This window comes from Heterocephalus glaber, unplaced genomic scaffold (genome assembly GCF_053883595.1).
Source record: "Heterocephalus glaber isolate CG9 unplaced genomic scaffold, H.glaber_assembly_v1.0 deba00001504, whole genome shotgun sequence".
NCBI lineage: Eukaryota > Metazoa > Chordata > Mammalia > Rodentia > Bathyergidae > Heterocephalus > Heterocephalus glaber.
Genome location: NW_028258324.1, coordinates 6,501,893 through 6,527,467, shown reverse-complemented (window position 1 = coordinate 6,527,467; position 25,575 = coordinate 6,501,893). Strand labels below are relative to the sequence as shown.

General features: G+C 37.4%; 1 protein-coding gene across 2 annotated transcripts in view; it reads right to left on the bottom strand.

Annotated features, from left to right (window-relative positions):
* Col6a6 (collagen type VI alpha 6 chain) overlaps window positions 1–25,575 on the bottom strand; it is a 166,845-nt gene that overhangs the window by 54,103 nt on the left and 87,167 nt on the right. For both annotated transcript variants that reach the window (XM_087186151.1, XM_087186150.1), the window contains 4 exons: window positions 21,942–21,977; window positions 14,081–14,143; window positions 11,710–11,772; window positions 2,514–2,576 (listed from right to left, as the gene is read on the bottom strand). In XM_087186151.1, the coding sequence (XP_087042277.1) occupies window positions 2,514–2,576; window positions 11,710–11,772; window positions 14,081–14,143; window positions 21,942–21,977 (225 nt within the window). The remainder of the gene's footprint in view (window positions 1–2,513; window positions 2,577–11,709; window positions 11,773–14,080; window positions 14,144–21,941; window positions 21,978–25,575) is intronic.

Below are 25,575 nucleotides of genomic sequence, written 5' to 3'. Positions count from 1 at the left end.
TTACCTATGCCCTTAATCTCACTCTTTGTTAAGAAATTACCCTAGCTGCTATTCTATCTACTTTTTCTTACCTTGTCAATCCATTTCCTCCTCTCTCTTCTGATTGTAAACATGCTGTTTCTCCTGTTACTGAAAACAAATACCCTGCTGCAAGCTTGCTAGACCTTGCCAGTATAAAGGCCTGCCTAATTTCTACAGTCATTTGCAGCTTCTCAACCTATTTCTTTTTCAGAAACATGTCGCTCAGTTCTTTGCAGTCTGTCTCTCTTTCTTTCCCCTCTCAACTGTTTTTCTTTTGGAAACTCTTCTTTGATGAGTCTTAGCTACTACAAGTGATGATTAGTTTATCTCTTCACCCTTTTATTTTTTCTATACCATTTGGTAGTCTTAGCTTCCCTCTTGTTGAGCTCATAGAATCTAATGTGTTTTCTATTTCTTTTTCTTCCCAACAATTCATCATCTTCTGTTTGCACTTTTACTTCTTGAAAATAGGCATCACCAAGAGATTTTTAAAAATCCAAATGATTCTGAAACTTCTGTCTCCAACAAGATCTCAACCTTTTCCTCCACACTCCCTCTCAGTAAATGATTTTCTTTCCTCTTAAACTTGTTCTTTCTCAGGACTTTCCCACATCTGTGATGTGTCACTACTCATGCTGGAAGTGCCAAGTTATCCAGCCCCTCTCTCTGCTTCACTTCTCCTTCAAAAGACTCCCAGGGAATCTTCACAAGTGAGGTCCTTACTCTGTTAAGTTATCTAAGCACTGATTGTCTTGGAGGCTCCAAGAACAAACCAACTGGTCTGCTAGAATACAAGCTTTTACTCTTTAAGATATTTCTGTGCTAGGTGGCCTGTTTAACACTTCCCAAAAGTCTAGCTTAAAAGTCACATACTCCATTCAAAAACTGTGTTCACATACTCCATTCAAAAATTTCAGATAGCATTGTACTGGCTACTGAATAAAGTCAGTCACAGACTGCATTGTTTTCATTCACAAATAATCCTTCTCCCAGGATTTTTGCAATCACATGCCTTTTTTCACTATGTTTCTTTTAATTGAACCTCCCATACATTCTCTACTTGTCAAAGTCCTTATTTTCTATGTCCATTAAAGTCTTATCCTCTCTGATGCCTCTTTCCTGACACAGAACTACTGTCAATGCTGTGTTTAAACTCCCCCTTAAACCTCTTATGTCTGTCTACTTTATGTCTTGGATTGTTTTAAAAATATTCTAAATTCTTTATTTTTTATTATATGAAAAAATAAAACAAAATTTCATTACAAAATAAGAGCACAACAATAGTTAATACACTGTTTATCATAATCTTAAAAGTTACAGTACAAGACAAAGGCAAAAAAGGACTTCTTTTATAAAGAAGAAATAGATAATAGCACAAAACTTTCTTTTCAATGAGCTAAGAGAAACTAGTAGTACAAATAAAACAAATTAGCATATATATTGAAATATTTTTGAAACAATGGAATAGTTAATTGGAGGAATTATCTGAACTGCTCCCTACTTCCTATTTATCTATTTTGCTCTACATACACACACACACACACACACACACACACACACACACACACACACACAGAGCCTGCCAAAAAAATGTATACACACTTCAGCAGTTCACTATACTAATAATGTCTGGAAGATAATGGTCACCACTTTGAGTACCTCTTGTAATTGTGGAGGCCAAAGGTAACTTGCATTAATCTCATGATGTCTCAATAAATTTAGTATTAAAATATGCATGCAAGTTTTTCTTTTCTTGATGTATACTTTTTGGTAGAATCAATCTGTCAATCTATCTACTTACCTACCTATCTACCTACCTATCTACCTACCTGTCTCTCTTGGCTCATGAACTCAATTCTCTCCATGATTCTGGTTGCAAATCAAACTGGACAAGAACCTAATCAAGTTTCCCCATAAGGTCAACATTGAACCTAACAATTGAATTTGATTTAGTTCTTGTCCAACTCAATTTGCAACCAGAATCATGGAAAGAATCAAATCTGTGAACTGAGGTGCCATTGTGTGTGTGTGTATGTGTGTATGTATGCTTCTCATGTAAGAGAATATGGCATGGTTGAACTTGTGTGTCTGACTTATTTCACTTAACATTATGTTTTCAAGGTGCATTCATTTACCTATGAATGCCTCAATTTATCTTTATGGCGGAATAGTAAAAATACTTAAATTCTGTGGTGCAGATTGAATGTCATTTTAATCATACTACCTGATGGCCATTCATTCAGTAAACAATCTCCAGCTTGGATTGGGTGTACCTCTTCATGCGATAATGTTGAGCTGGATCCCTGACCTCATTGGATCCACACCCATGTCCTTAGAGGCTGCTGGCTCTCTAAGAATCAAGCCAGGGTTTAGAGGCAGTGAGATGTGTTTTATTTTTGTGTTGAAAGAGTTCTGGCAAACACAACCATACACGGCTCTCTTGAGTAGAAAAACCTCAACTTTGGGGAGGGAGTGTAAAGAATGTGACCTACTTTATTTCCTTGGTTTCCCAAATGTCCTTGATTCCCCACCTCTCCTCCAGGTCCTGGAGGCCCCTGAAACAAAACAAGCATTGCAAATATAGCAAAACATAAAGCTATTTTCCTTTAAAACTTTTGAGTTTCTTCTAAGAGGAAAACAAATTACAGATGGGAGAAGAATTATGGCTATACTGATTCCTCCTCTGGAAAAAAGTATTGCAGCTGTCAAATAAAGACTGGTAAATAAAAGAAAATTAATAAAGTAATGCATGCCAGATGTTGCCTAAATGATTATGCTTCCTTATGAGACTTCTCTTCTAGAGAGATTTTAGGTTCTCAATGTTTTGTTCTGAGAGCAGATGTTGCTAAAATGTCTAACACTTGAAAAAGGCAGTCCAAGTGACATCTGCATTTTAAGAAATGCTTTCTACCAAAGAAAGAGATCAGTCTTTTTTAAAAATGTAAACTTGTCTTTATTTTCAAACAATATGATTTGTAAATTAGAAAGCTCAAGAAATTTTACCAAGCACAATTGGAATGGACTGGAGGTACAGCCCAGTGACAGAGTGCTTGCCTAGCATGAAGAAGGCCCTGGGTTCATCTCTGGTACCACAAACAAAACAAAACAAATCGTACTCAAGAAATGCAGGGTTAATATTTAGAAATAGCTTTCAGGAAGTACAAGAAACTAGTAGTTAGAAAAATAAGTGTAAATAAATATCCAATTACCAAAAGGAGAAAAAAATAGAATACTTAAGATAAATTTAACAAGAATGATGAAAAACCTACATAGAGCTTTAAGATTTTATTGAAACTTAATAACAAAATTTATAAAGATGAATAAACATAACATACATCTATATGGAGAGTCTATTAGATATAATAGAAGTAGATCCTTCCAGCATTTTAGAAAGTAAGTTTTATTGGAACAGCTTTAGAACTGAATATTTTAAAATGCCAATTCAGAGACCATACAACAGCCTTCCTTTATTATTAATAGTTGGGATCAGATTTTTTCCTTTGGGATATCCAAGCACACATCAAGAGAAATCTCTTTTGGTAAAATTTTGCAGGTACTTCTAGGCAATCCCAACACCAGTGAATTGAAATCATTTTCACAGTTTTTGGTTATGGTTTCTTAATTTAAAACTAAATAAGACAATCCTGTGTAATAAGCATAATACTTAGCAAATTATTTTGTTTGGAACAGAATTGTGACATTAATCTTTTCATTCTTTTTCTTTTCTTTTTTTTTGGTACCAAGGATTGAACTCAGGACCTTGTGCTTGAAAGGCAGGCGCTGGAACCACTGAGCTAAATCCCCAGCCCCTATCTTTTCATTCTTTAAAAACCTGAAAATATAAGAAGTTACACAAGAGTAATTTCCTAAGAAGGATTGTTAAACAGTGAAATGATTATGAATGAAGGTAATTTTTCCACAATTCCCCATCTTTGCCCCCTCCTTTTTCAATCTTAAAGGAAAAGTCTAAATTTTTCACCTCTGTAGACAGTTCAGAATCCATTCCCATTGCATTTTCACCTATACCGCTGTGTGGCACCAACTCCCATGACCTTCATGTCCAAACTAGGTAACAATTTTTTGCATTTACCTTATCAGAGTTTGATGATGTGTTCTTTGACACTTTTCCATTCACTTCTGTGATATCAAGTTACATGGTCCTTGTGCTCCCTCTCCATTCTCTTCTCACTAACTTTCGGAGACAACCCTTCTTTTATGTGCCTTGTAGATCTTCACCCTCTGTTTTTTGTTTGTTTTTTGTTTTTGGTACCAGGGACTGAACTCAGGACCTTCCAGTTGCGAGGCAGGTGGCGGAACCACTGAGCTAAATCCCCGGCCCCTCACCCTCTGTATTTGAGTAGCAGTCCTACAAAGTCACGTACTATTTCTACCTGATTACTCTTATATCATGCATCTCCAGTCAAACCACTTACCTAAATATCAAATGCATCAAAAGATGTCTATTGGATATCCCATAGGAATTATTAAAAACATTCATGTTTACCTTAAGTCATGTATCCAGTCTCATGTTCTGCTCATCAGTGTTGGTGCCATCCTTTATTCCAACTGAAACTCAAGCCAAACCCCTCAGTCTAGCCCAGCCCTCCAAGCCCCTCCTCTAGTCATGCAGGAGCCATCCCCTGTCTGTGTGCGCCCTCTTCATCCCCACTGCCATCCCTTGCTTCCAGGACCCTTTCACACTCCACCTGTACTCCACGCTTTCCCAACTGTGTTCTGGCTTTTGTCTACTCCACTATCCATCCTTTTATCTGAGATTTAAGGTATCAGGCTGATGCTGCCTCTGTCTTGTCTGAAATTCTGAATTCCGAGCAGCTTTCAGAATAAAGTTGAGGGTCTTCTTAGTCTGTCTCTCAAAATTTTGCCTCTATAGCATCATCTTCAGTGACTACTCCAGTCACCGTGTGCATAGACCTAAGTCACGGAATACTCCACACATAGCACCACTGCTTTCCTTAGCTGGCCCACTTCTTCCAAGAGGGAGAGATGTAGTCTCTGTCTTCCAAAAAATAATGTTACTATTACTGTTCCAGGAAAAAGAACTGAATTTCCAGGTTTATTGGGTCTCACACTTGTCTGGCAGATCCCCTATAATTGTTAATTTGTTTCTCTGTCTTGTTCACTAGCGACTAGACTGTATGTACATTCTTGAAGGAAGAGGCATATTCTATTGTTTTCTTGCAATCTGGAACATCATATAGCACTCCGAACCCATCAATCCATTCACCTTTCTATTCTGTTCTGTTATCTATCCAGGAATGATCTCCAACAGGGATGAAATAATATGCTTTATTTTTTGGTTTTCTCTATAAAGTTTTCATGTGATACAGAGGGAAAAAGTAGAGAGATTTTGATTGTCCTTGAAAACAAGGTGTAAACTGGAAGTTCTGTCTAGAACAGTGGTGCTGAACCTACAGCAGGCATGTTATTGTATTTTTCTTTTAAGACAAAAGATGCTAATGTATGAGTAGTTTTTTCTAAACTAAAACCTCATATTCAGGTTCAATTGCAGTGTTGGCACTCTGCAAGAAGTAAGTGGGTTTTGAGTTGCAGTTTGACACTTGGTCTCTAAAAGGTTCACCATCATGTTCTAGAAGCCTGCTTTCCATGTTTCCTCCAGACATCTGGACACTGAGATGGAGGAGATTCTGAAAGGTCATTTCTTATGAAGTCACCCAAAACACATATAAGCATGATAAGAGTTGTTTTAAGAACCTCCAAAATAGGGCCGGGGATTTAGCTCAGCGGTTTTGCAGCCTGCTGGGCAAGCACAAGGACCTCAGTTTGATTCCTGGTACCCAAAAAAAAAAAAAAAGAACCTCCAAAATAAAAGATCTTTTGGATGGATGTACCATATTTCCTCCAAAAAAGACCTAATCAGAAAATAAGCCCTAGTATAATTTTTCAGGATGCCTATAATGTAAATCCTACCCCCAAATAGGTCCCAGGTAAGACTGTCAGCCAGATGGATGCATTTAGTACGTCCACTGCAACACATAACAGACATGTTGAGGTATAAAATACTATTGTATTACTATATAAATATTATTGACACTAGTACTTAAAATAAATAATATAAATTATAATTAAGTGCATGTATTTGTAAATATACAAGTATGTGCCATTGGACAAGAGGTAAACACCTATGTAAATAGATGAACTCAAGACTTACCTGCACTGCTGAATGACACATCGGAATGTAGATACAATTCAGGAATAATGTGTACCCTTGATAATGACCAGATGTGGTTGAGTCTAATATGAATCTTCATAATTCAATATGCTGTGTTGTAACAGATGTACTTAATGTACTTGTGTGAAATAAAAAAATGTTTTCTGAATTTTGATCCCTGCAATTTTTTGTCACTTTTGTGTGGACCATCATTCTTTACTGTCATTTTTGTTGCCGCTCCTGTCCCTTAAGTCTTCAGTTAACACCTAATTTAGTGGAAACTCTGGGAAGCCTAGCCTGCAAGAGGTCATGAGTCAGGTGAAGAATTCTTGGGATAAAAATCTTTGACAGCTGTGTTCACAGTGCACTATGAACAGAGTACATGGACAAGTGCTCATTCAAGGAGACCTCTATTGCTGGACCTGAAAGATTAGGGCCAATGGTTCTATAGGAAATGAAGTTGCAAGAAATTCAGGCTGGAATTTGGTGTCTGGAGAGTTATGATGATGTTCCAGAAGAAGATGCCATGACTGTAGTTCAGTAAATGTAGATTTTTGTACATGAATAAGTGAATAAATGTATTGTACATGAATAAATGTAGATTGTTGTACATGAAAAAATAAGCCATCCCCTGAAAATAAGCTCTATTGCATCATTTGGAGCAAAAAGTAATATAAGATTCAGTCTTATTTTGAGGGAAATACAGTATACATACAAGGCCTTGTCATTAGCAAATCAGAAAGTACTCACTTCTGCTTCCTATGCACAAAGTTCCAAATTGGAGTTTGTGCCTGATTGAATGGGGCTCAAATTTCATTGAATGGTTACCCAGATAAATGATCTATTCAACTACTACTAGTTGGATAAAAGATTTTGTTGATTGCTCCTAAAGGAGAGAAAATTGTCTTAGCACCTTTAGACATCAGGTGAAAGAATTTCCTTGATTTGACACCAATCACAGCCACAGAATTAAAAGAGAAGCGTAGGACATTGAAAGGGCATGGGCATTTGCTAAAGGTCAGATCCTCATTGGGTTTTATGGGTAAAAGGATTGACTTGTATTCTGATCAAGGATCTCTGTGAAATGGAAGCTAGATATAGCCTTTAATTCCCAGAACAACACAGTGAGATACACATTATTAACCATATTTATCAATCACAAACAGATTCTTGGGGGCATTTACCCATAAATCACTTAGTTAATAAGAGGATAAGATGGGAATTGATCCTTATTCTATCTGACTCTAAGGACTGAGGTCCCAGCCACTCTGTTTGCTGCCCAGGTACCACTGAGAATGGTGCCCAAACTCTTATATTCATGCGTCAGCCCTGGTGGGAGTCTATAGACTTCATGCAGGATGCTGGGACTAGAGAAAAGCTCAAATAGGGCTGGAGGTCTTTTGCTCACATTGAGTCTGTCACATAGCCCTTGGCACACACAACTGCTGTCATGTTAGGTAAAGATAGAATGGAAGTGTTTATAGAGTGCAAATGAACACTATCCTTTGCATCTTTCAGAAGGGACTGCACTAGGAGTCTAGGATGAATGGCTGGGACACGGCATGACAGGCCAGACATGACAGGCAGATCTTCTCACACTTAAAAGGGATCCTGATCACTTTTTGTCTTTTATTTGCATGGGGGTAAAATCTAGCACAAACCCACAGCCAGTAAATATCAAGGTGAGAAGAAACAAGGTGATTAAATGCTTGGCTCCTGTAAGAGTTAGATATGAGCTTTATCTGAAAACCTAACAATCCAGAGGCCAGCAAGTGTGAGCTAATGCAAGGACAGATCCTAAGACACCTAAGTAGATGCCATCTTAACAGTGCTAGTCTGTAAGACAGACTTTAACCTTACTTTCTAATGCTTCTCCATGTAGCCTATACTCCAACCACACTACCATTTTATGCTTCACAAAACTCCCCTCAACAGCTCTCTTTATAGAAGCTGGTTCCTTTTCCTGGATGTCTGCCTCTCTCTCTCTCAGTTATCTGGAAAATCCCTCCCTATCCTACAAAGCCTAACCTACTTATCTCCTCATTTAACACTATCCCTTATCCCATCACTTTGCCTTGGTGTGTTAGTCAGCTTTTTGTTGCTATGACAAAATACCCAATGTAACCACTTTAAAGGAAAAAACATTATTTTGGCTCACGGTTTCAGCCCATGGTCAGCTGGTTCCATTACTTTTAGGCCTGTGGCAAGGCAGAAATATCATGGCAGAAGGGCATGGTAGAGGAAAGTTGCTGACCTCATTCATGGAGGCCAGGAAAAGGAGAGGGAGCAAAGGGGAGGGTACCAAAGGAGAGAGAAGGAGAGGAGAGTGCAGGGGACAAAATCTAGCCATCAAGGAGATGCTCCCACGATCCACTCCCACCTCCTAACAGCTCATGCAGCTATGAACTCATCAGTGAATCCATCCATTGATGGACTTAGTACCCTCATAATCTGATCACTTCCCAAAAGCCCCACTTTTCTTTTTTTTTTTCCTTTGGTACCAGGGATCAAAAGTTCCACCTTTGAGCATTGCTGCTATGTGGACCAAGCTTTCAACACAATGAGGCTTTTGGGCAACATTTCGGATACAAACTATAACACTTGGTATAATTCTATTTTAACATTCAGCACAATTATTTGTTGACACAAGCTTTTCAGGAGACTACATGTATTTGAAATGGTCTGTCTTGGATTCACCCTTTATCCTAGTAGGGCCTGACACACAGAAGCACTTATGGTAAACATTGGTCAAGTTAGTAAAAGGAGTAACTAATGGAGTCTTAAACTAAAAATTATGCAGGATGATGAAACCTGATGATCGATACAAGTGACCTATTGTTATATCCATATTATATCCTTGATTATAATAGTGACTCATATTCATTGGGCATAAAATACTTCTGTTAAATTAGGTAATGTTAATACAATATAGTAGTAATAAACACTTATTTAATACTTAACAGTGCAGGTAATATTCTAAGCACCTACATGTATTAGACCATTTAAATTTCAAAACATCTAATAAGGTAGTTATTATTACTATTCTTATTTTACAATGGAGAAAAGTGAGGCACAGAGATTAAATAAATTGCTCAAGATCACACAGCACTAAGATACAAATCAGGAACTTAAACTCTGGCTTTGGACTCTATGTCGTTGACTATAATATTATACTTTATAAAGACAACAGAAGTTCTGCTTCATTTTCTAAATTTGCATTGAACAATTCCAGTCTTTCTTATTATTACACATGCCACTACTGATTATTTCCCTATGAAAACAAATGTTTAAGGAATGATTAGAGCTCTGACTGATACTCGTGTTTTGGATCTAGTTCTCCTTTTCTTTTCCTAGGCATTAGGATACATCCTTAAGATAATCCAAACAAAGGGAGAACAAAAGAAGGTACAAAAGAATATACCATTCCTTTCAAAGCTCTTTCTTCCTTTTCATAGTGCCATGAATTACATTTCTTTATATCATCATCATGTATTGGCTAGATTGGCAACATGCAGAACACCTCAATACTGTGTAAGTTAATAAGCCTTCTGAACACCATCAACAGAAATCACATTTCTTTTTCTAAGTGTATAACCTAAGGAAAATTTGTAATTAGAAGACACTCATATTATTCCACTGGAGTAGCTGGTCTTTGGGCACTATAAAGCAAGGAGACCTCTGGCAGTGGATTTATAGAGCCAGTAAAGAATAACTCTCTCTTGCATATCTGATTGTGTTTGTCTCTGTGGTTTTTCTTCGGAAACAACAATTTTGAGATCCCATTCATCAAGTGCTGAACATAGAAAATTCTACACATCTTTGAAACAGCATTTTCACTGGGTAGTCCAAAGGTATTTCATGAAAATCAACCAAAGAAAGAAAAATCATGCTTTCTAGCCAGCCAAATGGAAGAGGAGACTGGAGAGAAAGGATTCCTCCTAACTCTTGCAATGCCAAGAGGTTGAATGATTTATGGGTATGATCAGTGTTGCCAAAGCCATATTAAAGGGGTCTTTCTCATAGAGGTGCACTACAGAGCAAATGGAAATGTTATTAGAGTAACAGCCACTTGAATGCAATTTTGGATCCTAGAGCAAAAGAAATACCAAGACCTTTGGATTTCAATCCACCTACAACCTAATATTTTATATAAACAGATGAGATAATCACCTGATATATGTTTTCCTTGATACTTATTGTTAGTTTTTTAAATTTCAATTTGTGGTGCCAGCAGACTTTTAATGATTCAAAGATGTGAATGCAAAATAGTTATTCATCAATTTAGTTCTGCTATGAAATTATAAACTTCTCATGTATTTTTAGGGAGTATTATGCTTTCATTAATATTGGGAACAAATATCTTCATCAGCAGTCATAAATGTACTTTAAAATATTATGTCATGTGATACAAGTTTATGCAAATATCTTCTTGAGTGTTGTGCCACTGCCAACTTTAATGGACACAAAGATATGAATTCCCCTTTCCTCCAGTGTTAGTGGAAGGTGCAGTTTCCAAGTGCACCTTATTCATTCATTTATTGCTTGATTCATTATACACATATGCCTGAAGATCTGCTATGGCCAGGCACTGTTATTCTGGGCTCTGTAGATACAATATAATCAAGACAACATCCCTCACAGAGTGTACAATCTAGAAAAAGAGACAGATGATAATATACACCAATATACCAGACAGACCAATAAACATATACTATGATCACAGGTAGGTAAGGGACAGATCACATAGGGCCTTGCTACTCAAAGTGTGGTCCATGGATGGTCACATCAGCACCACTTCAGAGCTCATTGGATGTGCAGAATCTCAGGGTCTGCCCTGGAACCACCACCTCAGAATCTGCATTTCAACAAATTCCATAGGTAGCTTTTATGCACTTAGAAGTTGGACAAGTGCTGTTGGGCAGGCATTCCTAAGCCTTGGTACATTTAGAGTCACCTGGGAAAAAATTTTAATTATCAATGCCATGGCCTTCTTTCCAGAGATGGTGATAAAAGTGTTCTTGGGAAGGGCCCAGTGGTGAAATGTTTACAGCCCCCCAGGACATTGTCACATGTGGGCAGGGTGAGGACCACTAAAATAGGCTGTAATATGGGTGTGATTGGAAGCTCCAAGAGACTTGTGATCTGGCAATGATGGAGCCTGATTATGTCAAGGAGGAATTCTCAAACCCAGCTGAGCAGCGAGGCAAAGGGAGCGACAAATGTGTCTAACAGAATGATGCCCTGCACTTAAAGATGGGAACTGGGATGCAATGTGGTTACCACACTGAGCACTGGAACCAAACCTATTGCACTGATGATGATGATGATGATGATGATGATGATGATGATGATGATGATATAACCTATTATACTTTGTTGTTCACAGGCAGGAAATAATTCCACTTTCAGGGAAGAAATCATAAAAACATCCACACTAAAGCTAAGATCAAGGCCAAATGCAGTCAGTCACTTTTTCTCTCATTACATACATTACATACCTGGGGACCTTTAATTCCCAGAGTTCCTTTTTCTCCTTTTGCACCAACTTCTCCTCTTGGGCCCTAGATACATAGAATTCAAGCGTTATTTTCTTCCTAAAAAAGAACACTGGGATGCTAACTTGAATATTAAAAGTAAAAGTGTTAAGTCAGTGACAGGGGGAGAAATTGGAAGAGGGGTACAATTATGCCTCTGGTTCTTGACTTTTTCAAACTCTCCTGATGTGTGTGGGGATATCATAATCCAGCGAAAAATTTAGGTGATTGGGCATTTGCAAAGGGACTGGGGCTTGGAAAAATGGTGGATAATTGGTTGCGCTTTGGGGAACTGCTTCCTTTTCTTTTCTTTCTTTTTTTTTTTGTTTAAAGTACTGGGAGGCCTGAGCTACATCCTCAACTCTTTTTATTTTGAGATAGATTCTAAGTTTCCCAGGCTGGCCTTGAAGTTGTGATCTTCATGCTTCAGCCTCCCAAATAGTTGTTATTACAGGGCATGCCACCGTGCCTGACTCAATATTGTTTTCTAATTGTCCTCAACATCTTCATACTCTGAATCTGTAGCAGACACCTTTGCCCAGTATTAGCGGGCTATATTGGCACAAGCTTCTTGCCCCTCCATAATTTGGCTATTTACATTGGAAGTAGCAGAGCTTGGCTGAGTTCACTCCCAGTCAAGGTCAACTGACTCCAACTAAATTCTTCCCCTCTGGATTAACGATTTGTTCTCTTCTGCAAAGATGTGCTTGTTCCCTCATTCTACAGTCCTACCTGATTGATACCTGTTATCAGCAGGTGTCCCAAGGCCTGCCTAGTTTCCCTCCTTCCCACACTTGTAATGAATAAACACTGAATGTCCTGGGAGTTCTTTGTCTTGGCTGCTCAGAGCAGCTTAGATGAGCCCAAGTCTCTGTCTCTGTGTTTCTTTTAATTCCCACTTTCCTATCTCGTGGACATCATACTGGCTCACAGGAGGCCAGGAGGACCACTGCAGGGCTCTCTGGGAACTCCCATTACCCTTTCTCTATGTGAATCCATACATTTCTTAGGTTAAAAAGAAAGATATCCTTAATTATCTAAACCTGAAATCATAATATTGAAATGTTTCCTATTCAATAACTACTCTAAAGCCTCATCATAAAAAAGATATGGCACATGGCCAGATGAAATACAGATATTTCTACTTTTGCAATATCTGTTGCCTCTTAGCTATGGCTTCTGTGTTTTACACAGAGAAACCATGCTGCATCTGGGTTTTGCTTCTCCTTTTAAATTATGTTGTGAGAAAGAAGTAAGGGTTAATAAAATGGAAAAAAGGCTGCTGTAGTATCATTTGTTTAGCATGAAATAAAAGCAGTCTACTGAGATGTTTCCTCACAATCCCAGTGGCAAATATTTCTCATTTAAAAGTAAGAAAAGAGCACTTCTCAGCTGGCAAGTAGCAGCAACAAAAAGCAATCAAGCTAGAGAAAGATAAAGATTCAAGGGGAAGACTGTCTTACTGCTTGGAAAGCTTGGTACTATTTGGATAAAATTTCTCTTCTGATGTTTAAGGGTATTTTTCTCCACTTCAAAGCACTGAGCTGCCAACATATAATGCTTTCCCTTTTTTTTTAACTGCGTAGTTTAAAACTTTGAAAATAGCAGAACCATGGATGGTCCCTGATTTATAATGCTTTTAAAGCTAAGTTTGAGGGGGAAAGAAAATGCCTTTTTTTATGGCCTGACTTCTTTCTTTCATCTCAGCATTTGCATTTGTTCCTTTCCTTTCTCATTATTAATTTAGGCTACATTTTGCCCTCCCTGGCACATACTTCTTCATCTGTGATCAGTGTAAAGAGCCAACTATGGCTTGTTCCTTGCAAAGGAAAAAGGACTGGAGGCAGCTCCCTTGAGAAGCCAGCTGGAAAGGACTGGCTGAGTGCCACACTATAGATCACCCTGCTGAATGCTCCAGCTGTATTTGGAACAATTCTTTCCTAGAGCAGAGCCAATTTTTCAACATCATGGCCATCCAAATATGTAACACAGAGCTATTACTGTGCTAAACTGACCACAATTCCCAGATTTGAGGCTCAAAATTTTCCTTGGCTTACGGTCTTCCTGGATTACCCTAACGACCCTGAACTCAACACACAGGGACTGCTGCCAAGGTTGCTTATTCTCATTCCACTTCTTTCTTGACTGGGGACAAAGCTTAGGTAAAAGAGACCAAGTGCAGCACAAGTCAACTATGTTGCTTCCTTACTACCCTGAAAATACTTTACGCACCTGCAATTCTGCAAGGTGTTTTGAGGGTTTCAATCAAGGGTTCAGACTTCCACATCCAGATTCCTCTGCATAGTCTCATACCCTGCTTGACTTTGATACATACCTGAGGGCCCTTAAGTCCCAAGGAACCTTCGAGCCCATCTGGGCCTGGGATGCCTGTATTTCCCTGTAGTGAGAATCAACCTATTAATACTGTTTCCTGACAATTTTGTTTTCTTATGCCCCAGATTATAAACATTTTTTCAATTACAATGGCAATGAAGGATCTTTGAAAAAAATGTACAAAATGAGAACAGAAATAAAAACCTAGAATATCATCAGGCAGAAGTAACCACAATCAACACATTGGTGTATTCATTTTCAGACTATAAATGTATATGCACATGTTCATATTTATACACATTTTTCAATAAAATGGAAATTATGTCATATCTATCTTGAGTATACGACCTGAAACTAACTCACAATTTACCTCACAATTTCTTCAAACATCTTCAGGTATCTTACAACATTAAATTCGTATTCAAATAGATGAAATGTCTAAAGATTGAAAATTAAACTTTCTCTTCCCATTGTTCTGAATTCCAGAAAGAGTGAGGAAGGATTTAAAAAGCTAAATTTAGACAACTATTAGGATGGCCTAGGTTTATGTCTCAATTGTTACAGGGTTGGATGTGATTAAATGTCCCTCACTGATATGGATTCCTAGAAGTCAGAAATTTCTTAACACCTTTTTCTAATCACATTTCATTTATCGCATGCTATTTTGCTGATTTCTAACCTTGAAGTGTGTTATAGTCTAAATGTGTATGAACCACCTTGCTCCTATTGATGTGCTGAAATTGATGACCTACGCACTGGTATTAAAAGGTGGGACCCTTGGAAAGTGATTAAATTATGAAGGCTCCACCCTCATAATTCAGATGAGAGACTTTATAAAGAGCTCAAGGAAGCTGTGAGCCCTTTCCACCATGACAGGATGCAACAAGAAAGCACCACGTTTGGAGCAGAGGACCAAGCCCTCACTAGATGTTAAATCTGCCCATGCCTTGATAGTGAACTTCCCAGCTTCTTGAACTTTAAGAAATAAAAGTCTGTAGTTTATAAATTACCCAGTTATAGTATTTTGTTACAGCAGCAAGAACAGACTGAAACAATATGTATGTGTGTGTATGTGAAGGGGGTGTACATCTGCGCAGATGGTAAACTTTCTTTTATGAAAGTGTCTATTTTACATTTACTCAGATTAGCTAGGTATAAATTTTTTTTTTTTTTTTTGTACAGGGGATCGAATTCGGGTCCTTGCGCTTGCTCAGCAGGCGGCGAAACCACTGAGCTAAATCCCTGGCCACAGCTAGGTATAAAATTTTAGGTTCTTTTTTTTCCCTCTGCATCTTTAAGATATGGCTCTATTTTTCTCCAGAATGTACTATTGTTTAACACAAGTCTGCTGCAATGTAATTGGTTGCTCATTTCATGAGTAAAATTATTTTTTCTCTCTGGTGATATTTAAAGTGTCTTTTTTTCCTTAACCTTTTTGGAGTCTCATCAAGATGTGATTGAGAGTGGATTACTTATCCACATTAATTTTTAATCTGAAGTTGTGATTTTTTTTTTACAGAATTGTAAGTTACAATTTCTTTTTATTAAATAGTGTAGGTTCATGAAGCACATATAACACCAGTACGTGCAAAAGAGATGAAAAGGCATTTGATATAAATTTTGAAAAATTCAGAATATTCAATATATTGAGACTATCCATTGTATTTTCCTGGTTTATATGAGGCCTTTTTTTTTTTTTTTGTACCTGGGATTGAACTCAGGACCTTGTGCTTTCAAGGCAGGTGGCAGAACCACTGAGCTAAATCCCCAGCCCTATATGAGGCTTTATACATAATAAGGTTTAAGAGTTAATTTAACAAAAATCTAAAAGTTTACCCACAGAGTTATTAGTTTGAATGTCAAAGTTAGATTTAACCACAATGGAGTTAAATATTTTGGTCATTAATTTTTAATGGTTCTTTTATTGAAGGAACCCACACTTTCATTTTCTTAATTTGAATTCTTAAAATTATAGCCCAAACATTTAAAAACATTTAACTTTATAACCAATATCATTAAAAAGCAATAACTCTTTAGGCTGAAAGGACTTTATAGAACATTTGTTTTCCATTTCTTTGCTATGACTTGGAATATTTATCATTTGGATATAAGAAAAAAAAGTCATTGGGAGACCCCTGGTCACTCTACACCGGCAGCCCGCTCCCCACTGCGGTCATGGTACAGATGCTATGCCATGTGGCATCTGAATCTGCACAGCAGAGGTGCCAAGGGGGAACATAAAGGCCATGGCTATGAGCCCCAGAAGATAGAGCAGAAGTGAACAACAGAGAGGGCCTTTCTGGCGCTCCTCAATGAAAAGTGAAGCCCACTGGGAAAGTGAAGAAAAACTCTTCAATAAAAGCACACTGGACCATTGTGGTTGGTAAGTTGGTGGGATCAGTACTTCCCATAGAAACCTGGGCTTGCATAGCAGGGAGGAGAGCAGCTGGAACCTGCAGTACAACCTTGCAGAGTTTAATCCTGCAGGAAGTCAGGGACCTCAACTTGGACCTTGCAGCCAGAAATCAGTCTGAATCTCAGTAGACTACAGCTGGCATGCTGAGACTAATCAACTTAGAACTGCACATTGCTACCCACATTGCCTACCAGGACAGCAGAGACACATCCTGAGGGAGATCTTTTTGGTTTGTTTGTTTTGTTATACATATTTTTTTCTTTTCTTTTCTTTTTTTCTCTCTATACCTTCTGGCTCTATATTTCTCTCCCTCTTTGTTCCTGTTCCTGTCCCATTCTGAATTTTTTCTCTCTCTCTGTCCTCTCAACTGTCACTTTTATAGGAAGGTGAATACAATTTCTAGCTTCCCTATTGTTGTCAGTTAGTTCTGTACTTGTCTCTGTTCTTTTGCTCTGTCTTCTCCTGTCTTCAACAGATCTCCACAATTTGCATAATCTTCCCGTGTTCTCTAGCCTCACCTCTAACCTTTCCCTCTCCCTCTATCTTTCTACCCCTCCCTCCCCAACCCCTGCTAAATCCTTATCCTGAAGGGTAAATTTGCCATATTGAAGGGTTTACTTACTACAAACATATTTTGGGCTGTCCCTAGATTTTGATCTAGCTCCTGCAGTTAAAGGTGACAGATTAACTGCTACCACAAATTGTCATTATCTAAGCTGTGTTTGATGCTGATTGTGTCAATTGGGCTAAGGTGTTGTGATTGATCTAATCAGTTGTCCTTCCTGGTATACTGAAAATGAGAATGCCTTAGAGTCATTAGACTCAAAGACTAAAAAGTCTAGCTATACCTGGAAGATATCTCTGAGAAGCAATCACTCCATAGGGGCTCTAAACATCAGTAATAAAGATACTCAAAATGAGAAATATTGGAGTATCAGCCCAGGAATTAAAGCAAAAAACAGCACCAATAACAGAATTAAAAACGAGAAGGCACTTTGGCAGGACACAAACACAGACTTCCAACTCACCAAAGGCAAATTCTGGGGTAAACAAGGTAGAAAAATATGATAATCAACCACCTGGACACCCTGAACTGATAGCACAGGAAGGAACAAAACAGATGAACAAGGCTCTAGAAAAATTTAAAACAGAAATAATTTCCCAGATAACTACAGAGATGGTGAGCAGAGTGAAAGACATGATTAGAGGCTCTAGAACAGAAACAGATAAAAAAAATAGATGAGCTCAGAACCACACTGGAATCCATAAATGCCCAGCATAAGAAAGAAATGGAATCCATGAAACAGTTTCAAAGAGATATCCAGGAGATTAAAAACTCCATTGAAAGTATCCACAGCAGATTGAGCAAATGTGAAGATAGAATATCAGATAGAGAAGACAGGGTCGTGGTTAGTGACCATGAAAACAGAGATTTCTTCAAAATGGTAAGGGACCATGAGAAATCAGTCCAGCAGCTGTTAGATGATGCAAAGAAGAATAACATAAGACTGATAGGTGTCCACTAAAAAGCAGGAGAAAGTACAAATGACATAAAAAATTGTTCATAGAAGTAATAGTAGAAAACTTCCCAGACAGATGTAAAGAATTTGACATACAGATAAGCGAGGCACATGATAAACCAAATAACCACTAATACAATTGTAGTGGGGGACCTCAATACTCCACTGCCACAAATAGACCAATCATCTAGAGAAAAAATGAAAAACAAAATTCTAGAACTGAACCAAGCTTTTGAACAAATGGATTTAATAGATCTCTACAGAGTGTTCCACCACACAAAATCAGAATACACATTCTTTTCAGCTGCACATGGCTCATTCTCCAAAATAGATCACATGCTAGCTCATAGGGCATGTTTAAGTAAATGCGAAATAACTGAAGTTACCCCCTGTATATAATCAGACCATAGTGCAATAAAATTGGAGATCAATAGCATAAGAAACTGCAAAACCCCCAGAAACACATGGAAATTGAATAACACTCTCCTAAACAACCAATGGGTTACAGAGAAAATTAAAGAAGGAATTAGACAATTTCTACAAGTAAATGATAATGCCAGTAGAACATACAGGAACCGATGGAAGACAATGAAAGCAGTTTACAAGGGAAATTCACAGCAGTGAATGCCAATATTAGGAAAACAGAGAGATGTCAAATAAACAATCTAATGTTGAACCTCAAGCTCCTTGAAAAAGAAGAACATGACAAACATAAAGCTCATACAAGAGAGGAAATTATAAAGATCAGACCAGAAATCAATGTAATAGAGACTAAGAGAATGATACAAAAAAGTCAATGAATCAAAGAGTTGTTTTTTTGAAAGAATAAATAAATTCAATAAACCCTTAGCTAACCTTATCAAAAAAAGGAAAGAAAAGGCTCAAATCCATGCAATTAAGAATGAAAAAGTTGAAGTCACAACAGATCCAACAGAAATCCAGAAGATCATCAATACCTACTTTGAGAACTTGTACTCTAATAAAATGGAAAACACAGAAGAAATGGACAGATTCCTAGATACATACGAATTGCCAAAGTTAAATGAAAAAGATACAAAATTCTAAACACTCCAATTACAATTAGTGAAATTCAAAACGTAATTAAAAATTTGCCAACAAAGAAAAGCCCAGGCCCTTATAGCTTCACTGCTGAATTCTACAAGATATTTAGAGAAGAAATATCACCATTACTCTTTAAAAATTGAAAAGAAAGCAATACTTCCAAATTCATTCTGGGAAGCAAGTGTTACTTTGATTCCAAAACCAGGGAAAGACCCAACCCAAAAAGAGAACTACAGGCCAATCTCCCTAATGAACATAGGTGCAAAAATCCTCAACAAGATACTGACAAACAGAATACAGAGGGTCATCAAGAATATCATACACCCTGACCAAGTCGGATTTATCACAGGGATGCAAAGATGGTCCAACACATGTAAATCAATAAATGTAATACACTGTATTAACAGAGGCCAGGACAAAAACCGTATGATCATCTCAATTGATGCAGGGAAAACATTCGACAAAATTCAACACCCATTCATAATAAAAACCCTGCAGAAAATTGGAATAAATGATCTTTATCTGAACTTGATTAAGGCTATATATGAAAAACCAATAGCCAACATCATACTAAATGGTCAAAAACTGAAAACCTTCATGCTAAAATCAGGAACAAGACAAGGATGTCCACTATCACCACTCCTATTCAATATAGTACCGGAAATATTAGCCACAACATTAGACAAGAGAAAGAAATAAAAGGAGTAAAAATAGGATGGGCCAGGGATTTAGCTCAGTGGTTCTGCCACCTGTCTTGCAAGTGCAAGGTCCTGAGTTCAATCCCTGGCACCAAAAAGAAAAAAAAAAGAAAAAGAAAAAGTAAAGATAGGAAAGGAAGAAGTTATACTATCATTATTTGCTGATGATATGATACTCTACATAGAAGACCCAAAAAACTCCGCCATAAGACTTCTAGACTTAATTGACAGATTCAGTAGAGTAGCTGGATACAAGGTCAAAACTCAAAAATCAATAACCTTCTTGTACACAAATAACAGACTCATTGAGAGAGAAATTAGGGAAACAATTCCTTTCACAATAGCATCCCAAAAAAATGAAATATCTGTGAATCAATCTAACGAAGGAAACAAAAGACCTCTACATTGAGAAGTACAGCACTCTGAAAAAAGAGATCGAAGAGGATATAAGAAAATGGAAAGACATGTCCTGTTCCTGGGGAGGAAGAACCTACATAGTGAAAATGGCCATATTTCCAAAACTGCTATACAGATTCAATCCAATCCTGATTGAAATCTCAACAGCATATTTCACATATCTAGAGAAAAAAATCCAAAAATTCATTTGGAACAAGAAGTGACCCAGAATAGCAAAAGCAATTCTAGGCAACAGTGACATGGAAGGGGTATTGCAATCCCCAACTTGAAACTATACTACAAACCCACTGTGATAAAAATAGAATGGTACTGGCAAAGAAACATACTCGAGGATCAGTGGAATAGATGAGAAAATGCAGAAACAACTCCAGACATACTCAGTCACCTCATCTTTGACAAAGGAGCCAACCATCCTCACTGGAGGAAAGATAGCCTCTTTAATAAATGGTGTTGGAAAAACTGAATTTCAACCTGCCAAAGATTAAAACTCAACTCATAACTATCACTGTGCACTAAACTAAAATTGAAGTGGATTAAAGATCTAAATATGAAAACAGAAACACTAAACTTTTTGGAAGATAAGTTAGGTAGAACTTTTGAAGACATTGGCACAGGAAAATACTTTATGAACAAACTTCAGTTGCCCATGAACTAGCATAAAGAATCAACAATTGGGATCTCATCTTATTAAAAAGCTTCTACACTGCAAGAGAAACCACCAACAGAGCTAAAAGACAACCTACAATGTGGGAAAAAAATATTTGGCAACAGTACCTCAGACAAAGGACTACTATGTAGAATATATAAAGAACTGAAAAAACTCAGACCCCCCAAATATAAAGACCTCGTTCAAAGATGGGCATCTGAAATGAACAGACATTTCTTAGACAAAGAAGTAGAACCAGTAAATAAGCATATGAAAAAATGTTCAACATCACTGGTCATTCGAGAGATGCAGATGAAAACAACACTGAGATTCCACCTCACCCCAGAAAGAATGGCTCCTATCAAGAAATCAACAAATAACAAATGTTGGCGGGGTTGTGGGGAGAAGGGAACCCTTTTCTATTGTTGGTGGAGGTGCAGACTGGTGCAACCACTGTGGAAATCAGTATGGAGATACCTCAAAGAACTAGGACTAGAGGTCCCATGTGACCTAGCTATTCCCCTACTGGGTATCTTTCCAAAAGAATTAAAAGAATCATACCACAGCGATATATGTGTGCCCATGTTTATAGCGGCACAGTGTTTAATAGCTAAAGCTTGGAAACTGGATAAAGATGTGTTTTTTTTATAAAATGGAGTACTACTCAGCCATAAAGAATGAGAAACTAGAGACATTTAGAGCTAAATGGATGCATATTGAGGCCATACTCTTATGTGAAATTAATAGGACACACGTGTAAATACCGAATAGTTTTTCTGGTGTGAGAAACCGAAAGTGTAAATAATAATTAAAATGAATAATTCAGTGAGAAATAGGAAGAAAAGTTCCAATGGGGTAGAGAAAGTGGGAAGGGTAGGGGAAAGGAAAAAATGGAAAGGAAAAATTATGAGAAAAGGAAAAAGTGGAAACAAAGTCTTTGTAAATAGGGAAGGGTGGAGGGGTTGATGGGATGACAGGAAATGCAGAAAAAATAAGAACCAACATATATTATGTAAAGGTACAAGTATCCAAAGATAAATGTAAATGTATTGTATACTTAAAATGTACCAATAAAAGAATCTAAGGAAAAAAAAATCACTGACCTGTGGGCCTTTATGTCCTCTTCTGCCACGAGTTGTCTAAAGTAAAGGGGGGAAAAAGTAGATATTCTTAATTTAGAAAAAATCTTGCTTATATTTGACATAAAGTAGTAATGGGTACCTTAAGACACTGATCCAAACAATAGTTTCCATGGAAAACACTTGATTATCTATTGCACCATGAAAGTAATATGTTGCCAACTCTGAATTTCTACCCTAGGGTAACCGATAATTGAAATCATAGACACTTGAAACCTACAGATACTTATAAGTACAGGTTATGGTCAATAATTTGTCCTCCACTAAACTTACTAGAGCTGTATAGCAGCAGCATAATTGACTGATTTGAATTTTATTTCTTCTTATTTTTCCCAAACAGTACCAAGTAAACCAGAAATCAGGAACAGAATAGCCAAAAGGCAGAGGAAAAACTGGGGGAATTGACTCCTTGAACTTCATAATAGATTAAGTTCATAAATTCAAGATGGCCAACCTACTTTTATGTTTAAAAATCCAAATAATATGCTTACCTGTCAGAAATGAATCACCCCAAACATTCAAAACTTACTCAATTCAACATATGAATCTTATCAAAATTATGGTGTCATACAATCAGTTAGACTTTCTACTCAACCTAAGGTTAGGGGTCTAGGTATATTCTATATCAGTATTTCATAGATAAGTAAGTTAAGAGACAATGACATTTTATTATCTCATTTGAAATCATTTAGTAAGGTTATAGCAAAATTTATGTTCAGGATTTACAGTATCCAATAAACAGCAAAAAGCATTGTCCTTATGGAAATTTATTTGAGGTATTCTACGATGGGGTTAAAGTCTGTTAATTGTATCTTAAAATCTATTGTTATGAAAGTAACAAGACTGTGTTTGTGGAAATAGTTCTAGTTCTTTCAAACACTGATAAGGCATCTGAAGATGTAAGTCTAAATTTTCTCTGTCAGAGGGAAGAAGATGTTGCCACTCTTTTAGCACAAGGGTTTGTCTGTTTTTGTCTGTTACAATTCAATTCACTTCAGTCTCATTCAAAAAAATATGTACCAGTAACATGTACAAGTAAATATTTTCACTGAGAAAAATATTTGCTATCCTTTAAAGTACATTAGATGGCAATCATGAAGCATGAAGATCATACACACAGTTATGACCCTGGGAGACCTGCACTTTTTGGGTTTCAGAGAGGAGAGAGAAATAATGCCAATATTGACAGAGCAAAGTATGGGAAGTGCTGTAAGAATGAGGAAGATGGAGATGTAAGTTTCAAAGAAAGCAATTATCAACACAGAAAATCTCCCTGGAAAGAAAGTGTTTTGAAAATGGCTTCAGAGGATGGGTAGAACTCTTACAGGGTGAGGATATAAGAAGTCTTTCCAGTAGAGGGTACAACCTAGGTGATAAAGTAAAGGCAGGGAAACAGAAAGTGCATTTGGTGGAAACAATAAGGTCATTTGGGTCAAGAATGTGAGAAGAGAGGGAAGTAGTGGGGTTACTAGGTTGAAAAGCCTAGGCTGAAGGCTTTGTTGCACTACATTTAACAGAGGCCACTGGGACTCTTAGAGCATGAAATACACATGGTCAGACAAGACTTTACATGGATATGTCTAATTGCAACAGGAGGAACTGAAAGGAATGTTACATTCCAGCAAACTAAAGAGCTTCCAGCATAATTTAAGAAATGTAGAACAGACCTTCACATTCAAAAATATTTCTCTAGTTTTCTGTAAACACTACGTGTCAAAGAACTGGGTTAAAAGCCTGAGTCCCAGTTGGTCATTTTAAATCCACAGAGCCACCAAACAATCGAGCAATTCCTGTGCTCTATTTATCTATAATTAGCTCCAGATTAGATGGGCCATGTGGCCACCCCATTTGGGAACCTTCCTGGAAATCCACAAGCTATTCTCTTTCTCCTTATTTTCAATAAAAACTCTTTTAATCTCAAAAAAATTTCCTCTGGTTCACTGTCACAATGTTTGAAAAACCATTAAAAGACATTTATTCCCTTGTGTCTTTAAGGTTTGATTTTAAAAGGGCTTGATTAAAATGACTCAGAACAACATATATTTATTGAGTCCCTGCTTCTTCCAAGATATTGGATTGGGTCATAGTGAGCAAAATCTGGCTCTTGTCTCTAGTCAGGAATTTATAAGGCTAATGGAGGATACAGATTTGAGTCCACCAGTCACACAAATAAACCTATCTATTTAGAAACAGTCACTTAGCACATTTGCTAATGGCTGCTTAGGATTTAAACTCCAAGTTAAAGTCATGGGAGAGATACCTTGGCAGATATGAGAGACAGAAAGAAAAAGAAAGAAAAGGAAGAAAGGAAGAAAAGAAAGAAAGAAAGAAAGAAAGAAAGAAAGAAAGAAAGAAAGAAAGAAAGAAAGAAAGAAAGAAAGAAAGAAAGAGAAAGAAAGAAAAAGAAAAAGAAGAAAATTGAAGATGATTTTGCAATTTTATCTAACATTTTAAAATATTTTGCATGGGAAAGATGAGATCTCAAGTCTCAAGCATTTGCCCAAGGGCTGGTGACTGTCTGATAACACACATAGGCGACCTGATTTATGGTGAAAGCAAATGTGATTAGACATATCAAGAAGAAAAATCTCTCCAAAAGGACCCAAGAGGATGACATTGTAGAGCCAAAGATACTCAGATACTTGGTCACAGATGGTCTGACTTCTGGATGTTTATCAGGGCCTGATTTTCTGGATAGGCACAGACTGATTTGGGACAGAGAATCAACATGAATGAAGCAGGACATTCTTAATGATAAAACATCACATTAACATTGAATCATAATGACATGTCATTCACAATGATACTTGACTATCCTAGGGCACTTTCAGGTGCCTGTAAGTAGTGACAAGAGGAATGAAAGAGACAGAGCATAACTAACAGTGCTAGACTGGGTAGGCATGAAGCCATGCTTTGGTTTGAGGTTACAGTTGGTTCTCATTATCACTGGCACAAAAATGTACTCTAATTCTCAGCATAGTCTGGTTCAGAAAGAGCCAGAACTCCTATTTTCCCCACCTACACCCTAGGACAGTCTCCTGGTATAGACTGGTAACAACCCTGCAGGCTTGTCTTCCTCTACATCAGTGATCCTTAACTGGAAGAGGGGGTTGAGCCCTTCCTCTACTTTCCCATGAAGCATTTAGAAAAACCTAAAGACATTTCTTGTTGTCACAAATCAGGGGTGCTACTGACACCTAGGAGTAGAGGTCAGGGATGCTATTAACATCCGATAACTCAGAGGACAGTCCCCCACAACAAGAATGATTTGACTCATGCCAATAGTACTGAGATCGAGAAATCATGCTCTGTAACAGTATCCTGAGTCCCTTGAAAGAAAAAAAAAATCATGTCTTGAGTTTGTAGCCTTGGTAGTTAGTGGAGTTTCTGGTGCCTTACAGGTGTTCAATAAATATTTGTCGAATGAATAAAGGTCAGATTGGTTTATCTATTATTCACTTTTGGGCATGCCACATCCTAGCGTGGCTATCCTCCAATCACTTACCAGTTCAGCAGAATCTTATTGCTCTGAGGAGCCCTCAATGCTCCTATCTACCTACATTTTTAATATTTTGGTGGTGGTGGGGATCAAGCCAAG